This window comes from Numenius arquata, chromosome 21, assembly GCF_964106895.1.
Source record: "Numenius arquata chromosome 21, bNumArq3.hap1.1, whole genome shotgun sequence".
Classification (NCBI taxonomy): Eukaryota; Metazoa; Chordata; class Aves; order Charadriiformes; family Scolopacidae; genus Numenius; species Numenius arquata.
This window is the reverse complement of record NC_133596.1, coordinates 4757478-4763477: the sequence shown is the minus strand read 5'-3', so window position 1 is coordinate 4763477 and position 6000 is coordinate 4757478. Positions and strand designations below refer to the sequence as shown.

The window sequence follows — 6000 nt, the reverse complement described above, 5'->3', positions numbered from 1 at the left end:
GGTGCCATCGCCACAGGGCCGCGCTGTGGGGGGAGCCCAGGGCGCGACGAGCTGCCTCCTGTTACCTTTGCACCCTGAGACTGAGCTTTCCCTTTCCCAACACTCTATTCGTCAGCGAGGCTGTCAATCAAGCGTGAGGGGCGGTACCGGAGCGCTACGGTGACAGAGGAAATTGAGCCCTCCTTCTTCCGTTTCCGAGTGGATAGCTGAGCTGTCCTTTTATTTCTATTCGCCTGTTCCATTGGGCAATCTTGCTGTCCATCGCAACGCGGGGCGGGAGCCAACCCAGAAGGCCAGTAGGCGGGAGAAGAGCAGTGATTGGCTCACAAGCCATCAATTCACGAATCCTTCCCTGTGACGGGTTCTTATGGCCGTCAATCAAGGGCATGGGCGGGCCAATCCCGGAGCGTGGGGCGGGACCAACTTTCTGATGCAGCGATGGGCCTTTTCGGCCGTCCGTCTGCCTTTCCCCGCTGCCGATTGGCCGAAGGCGCCGTCATTCAGGCAGCATCAACCGTTTGATTGGGCCGCGCCGGGGAAGGCGGGGCGTTGCGCGGCGGCTGCGCGGGGGGACGCGGCGGGGAGGGACGGACCAGGAATTATTTTTATTTCTTTGTTTCCCGGGGAAAAAAAGAAAAAATTAAAACCCCAAAAATAATTAAAAAAAAAGCCCCGCGCGAGGGAACCTCCCGCGGGGGCGGATGGTGCTGCCGTGAGCGGGGCCGGGCCGGGGCAGCGCGGGGCCGGGGCGCACGGCGGGGCCGGCCGGGCCGGGCAGGGCCGGACCGGAGGCGGCCGGGAGGATGAAGCGGCGGAGCGCGGACTGCAGCAAGCTGCGGCGGCCGCTCAAGCGGAACCGCATCACCGAGGGCATCTACGGCAGGTACCGAGCGGGAAATGGCCGGGGGGGGGGGGGGGAGGGAGTTGAGGGGAACGCGACGCCGCCGCCCCGGTCCCCGCGCACCGCCACCACCCCCCCCCCCCCCCCGTCCCCTCAGCGGGTTCCCGCCTCCCACCCCCCCCCCCCCACCTCTCCCCTGTCAGCGGGGCCGCGACATGGCGGCCCGTGTCCCCTCAGGCGCTGCCCCGCCCCGCGGCCTGGTCGCGCCGCCGCTAGGCCGCACCGACCCCTCCGCCGGGCGCTGCCGGGCCTCGGGGTCGGGGGAGAGCGCGGGGGGGAGCTGCTGGCCAAGGTCCTGCCGGAGCTGCCGGGAGGAAGCGGCGGGGGGAGGCCTCGCCGCCCTATCCTCCCTACCACCACCACCCCGGGGGGCGGGTGGTTCCCCACCTTTCCCAGAGGTGCTAAAGCTGCAGGGTTCGACAAGGGCAGCGCGGTTGGGCGGGCAGGCGGCGGGGCTGCCTGGTTTTCACGTGGTGGGGAAGGTGTCTCTGCCGTGGCCTCCGCAAGGGGAGCGGGAGAGAGCGATGGGCGCAACAGGGAGGGATGCGAGGGAGAAGTCGTGTGGGTGACGCCTGGAGCGGGGATGGATGGCCTTGTGGTGGGAACACAGTGGGTGTCTGGCTGCTCTCTCACCTGCGAAACGAGGAAGGGAACCGTAGTGAAATGAGAATCACCATCTCGGGCACGAGATGTATCTCACCGGTGTCTTGGAATAAAAGCATGCTTTCCAGGTGTTTACATGCAGAACACACCAAAACACAGGTTCCTAAGCATCTGCTTGTTGTGAGCATATTTTAAATTAAGAGTATTTTAGAGCTCTGCCTTCCTGAGTATCTAAGTATGCCAAGTTTTATGTGAAATACAATAATTATGTATTGCTGAATGAAGAGGAGTTTGTTTCAGTAGAGGCTGGAAAGCTGGCTTTGGAAAGTTACAGTGAGCATTATGTCCCATTTCTGTTTCTAGTTCAGTTGTGGTTTATATATGCAGCGGCTGGAAACTTGAGCAAACTTACACAGTGCAGATACGAGCTCTGCATGAGGGAAACAGTTCGTAGTGAGCTCTGACTGGGAGAAAGTTGTCACGATGGACTGCTTATCCTACTTGCAGTGAATCTCCGCTGGAGCGTAGAGGGCATCTTGTTGCTTTAGACTCCTGGGTTTTGAGAAGATGGTGTTTGGAGTGTTAAAGAAAAAACATCTATTTCTTAGAAGTTAATGATGACTAAGTCATCAGCTAAGATGACTAGTCTTAAGAAAATAATTCAAATGTAAGCAATTCCTTAGATAATAACTGAGTTTTTCAAAAGTCATTCAAAATCATATGCTCTCCGTTACCTTTGAGGTGACTGGCTGGAAAAGTGGGTGAGAGAAGGAGGAAAAACCAGAAGGACACGAGAACACCCCAAGATGAGTGTGTTCAGCGTATAGAGCTGCACTAGTTGCTTGTATAGCTAATAGAGACATCTGGCTTCTTGTACTAACTTCTCCTGGAATGCTTTAGTTCAGAAATGGGATTTTTAGCCTTTGTTTCATGTGGCACTTTGATAAACGGAAGTAGTCAGAGACTTCAAAGTATTGTCCTGCAGCAAGGAAAGAGAAGCTAGGGGGAAAGCTTGTCTCTTTGGAAATCTAACCTGAGAGAGGTACTTCTACATGGATTATGGCTCTTTCAGGTTTTTTTCTTTTGCTGCTCTTCTTCTTCTCCTTTTTCATCTGAGAAGGTAGTTTCCCGTCTAACTACAGATTTCTAAATTCTTGGGATTACTATAGTTATTTACTCAGCTTATCTTAATTGTCGCCATCAGCTTCCACAAACCCAGTAAATACGGTTATCAGGAGGTAGCATCACAGTGTTATAAACGAAGCAGCCAGGCTGATTGGGGTGCTTAACTCTTGTAGGATTTTTATTTGCTTTTTGAATTAAGATCAGTCTTCCCACCCTTGGTTCCTCTCCAGTAGCTCAGTACCAGGCTGGGCACAGCTCTCACTGGGAGACGCACATGAGCATAGTTGGGAGCCACAAAGCTGAGGAGTTTTGGAGCAGGTGAAGCAATAAAAGACTTGTCCTGCGGTAAAACTCTGGGGGCAGGGTTCTCTACATGTGTAAATCTGAAGCAGATTATAAGAAGTGATAGAAAAATAATTTCTAGTTAGAAATGTAAAATCCTGGCTTGCATTGAAAAATGTGAATATTCTGTCTCCCTGAATGTTAATTTTTTTGCCAACTTCTGCAGTATCCTTTTTAACAAGTTTATCTAAGGGTTCCCAACCTTTCTTATTTGAAATTTTACAGCTGTAGTTCTTTAAAGTACTTCCCCCAACGTTCACTACCTAAATTAAATGGGCTGTTTGGCCTCAGCCCTTCATAAACACTTTCAAAGTTATTCCTCACCAATCTCTCCCCCCACCCTTTCCCCACCAAATTTGCAACAGCTGCCCTCCCTGCTCTTCTTTAAACTGCTTTTTCCATTCTGTTGTTTTCCTTTTGTTCTGCTTTCTGCCTTTTTTCCTCTTTTTTTTTTTTTTTTTTTTTTTCTTCCCCTTTCAGTTTGGTTTTACTCCCCACCTACAGCTGGAAGGCCCTCCGGGCTGTGTACGAGCGCTCCTGGGTTCTGCCACGGAAGCCTCGGTGCAGCGTCACAGCTTGAAGGGAATATTGCCACCCGAAAAGCCCTGGTGAACCCCAATCTAGTATGATGTACAAGCGTGATAAAGACTCGTGCTATTTAGGAGTATTACAGTATCTGTGGGAAGAACATTATTACAATTAAAACATGACAGTGCTTTCAACAGATCTCCAAAACCAACAAACTAATTGCAGGAATGGTGAGATCTCGTGTTATTTCCACAGTGTACGTTCAAAACTGCCTTTTCACTTTTGAAGCTACCCGTTGCCATTGTTTTACAATGCTTGAGTGATTAACATCTTACACCTTTGACACTCCGCATGCATTAAAACCTTAATTGTTAATTAAAGTATTCATTGCAGCTTGTCATCAGTTAAGCAATTAAATTTTACTTGTTACTGCTTGTTTCTAAGTCTTCCCAGTCCTCATCCTTCATCTATTTAAAATCCTTCAGCTTTATTGCTGATACTGCTTGTTTTGGCTCTACTGAGTCATATTGGCACTTGCTACCAATTTTGTAGCTGGTTACGTTTCGAGATGAATTCCAGATGTTGTTGGTTTAACTTCCACATCAGCTGACTTCTGCTACGGGTGGTGGATTCTCCGACAGTGGCCCTTTGTGTGTTCCTTTAGTATTAGGGGTTTTTTTTTTAGCCCTATATATATATATATATTGCCCTTTATCAGAGGCAGTACCTGGGCTGGCAGCCAAGCGAGTCCCCGGGGGATGTGTCTGTGTCCGTAATCTCCCGGTGGTTCCTGAGATACCCGCGATGGCACAAAGGCCATCCGTGCCCCGGGCGTCTCGTACCGGGCAGCGTTTCTTGATACCGGGATCCCTTTGCTCAGATACTCCTGTGGGTGTCTCTGCCACCGAACTTCTGATATGGCTTATTTCCAAGGACTTGATTTTTGACTCTGCTGACATCCAAATAAACTGCGAGGAAAAGCAGTTCATTACGAACTCCAGGAATCTGGCCTTTTTTAGCCTTTTTCTTTTTTTTCTTTTTTTTTTTTTTTTTTTTCAATCCATAATGATTCTTCCTACTGATTTATTCTGGCACTTTTTTATAAGCTTCCTATATGGGGAAAAACATTTTCTTCTCAGCCTGCCCTGGAGGTCTGTAACAAACCAGCAGTGCTACCTTTTATGACTTTAACTTAAATTCAGGTCTCAAATCTCATTTAGCTTACATTTAAATGTGTTCTACTGTGTCAACCCCAATGGTACATGTAATATTGCTTCCCTCTGCCTGTGACTTTCATTCTCTGCACACTGCGATTCCTCTAGCTTTATTTTATGTGTTCTGGACTGGGGGGTGTTTTCAGCTGAGTTACCACCGTGGGCTGAAAGTGTCTCTTGTTCCAGTACCACAATACTGATTGCTGATTATACGCCTGTGGTTCAGCAGGTTATTACGCTCCCTTCCAGAATTACTTGTAAGAGTTTCCTATTTTGTCTTCCTTTACTTACGTGTCCGTAGTTGAGTGATTGGATATATTCTATGCCATATCAAGACAGTGAATAAGGAGTCAGGGAGGTTTCCCGGCATTCTTTACATTTCTCTTCCTTTTCAAAAATTTAGTTGGCAAGTATTTCACATAACAGTTTCCAATATGCATAGCACATCCCAGCAGGCGTGCTTTCTCTCTGTGCTCATTCTGTGCTACCTCTTTTTGTCCACTAGTAATACTCTTACTTATATATATACACACATATTTAGAATCATAGAATTGTCCAGGTTGGAAGGGACCTCTAAGATCATCTAGTCCAACCATCAACCTAACTGATAAAACCCATCGCTAAACCACGTCACCAAGCTCTATGTCAACCCATCTTTTGAATACCTCCAGGGATGGTGCCTCAGCACCTTCCCTGGGCAGCCCATTCCAAGGCTTAATAACTCTTTCCGTGTAAACACTTTTCCTAATATCCAATCTGAACCTCCCCTGGCGCAACTTGAGGCCATTTCCTCTTGTCCCATCGTGTGTGACTTGGGAGAAGAGACCAACCCCCCCTGGCTACACCTTCCTTTCAGGGAGTTGGAGAGAGCGAGAAGGTCCCCCCTCAGCCTCCTTTTCTCCAGGCTGAACACCCCCAGCTCCCTCAGCCGCTCTTCATAAGACTTGTGCTCCAGACCCCTCACCAGCTCCGTTGCCCTTTGTTTGTGTGTTTACATATATAAAGCTTTTTTAATTGAAAATCTCCGGTGACAGTCAGCATCCCCGGTGTCCGGTCTGACGTTGGATGGGTAACCTCGAGATGGTGGTCGTTGGCTCTTTGGTACCTTCACTTGCACAGTGAACTGCACCTTCCTAAAGCCTCCCTCTGCCGTTGGTGCCCTGCCAGCCTCGAGGTGCATTCCCCTCCGTGGTCTCGTGTGAGTCGAGCTGCAGAATGAAACACGCCATCGATTCGACTGAGATTCGCTTCCCAGCCTTTGGGACTTGCTGATAATAGTGGGATAGA

The 6000-nt window shown here is 49.4% G+C and overlaps 1 protein-coding gene across 2 annotated transcripts in view; it reads left to right on the top strand.

Moving 5' to 3' along the window:
• The first annotated feature begins 543 nt into the window (after positions 1-543).
• MACO1 (macoilin 1) overlaps positions 544-6000 on the top strand; it is a 28864-nt gene continuing 23407 nt past the window's right edge. The window contains exon 1 of one of the 2 annotated variants that reach the window (XM_074162008.1): positions 544-883. In XM_074162008.1, the coding sequence (XP_074018109.1) occupies positions 804-883 (80 nt within the window). In that variant the 5' untranslated portion in view covers positions 544-803. The remainder of the gene's footprint in view (positions 884-6000) is intronic. The other variant, XM_074162009.1, reaches the window with a different exon arrangement.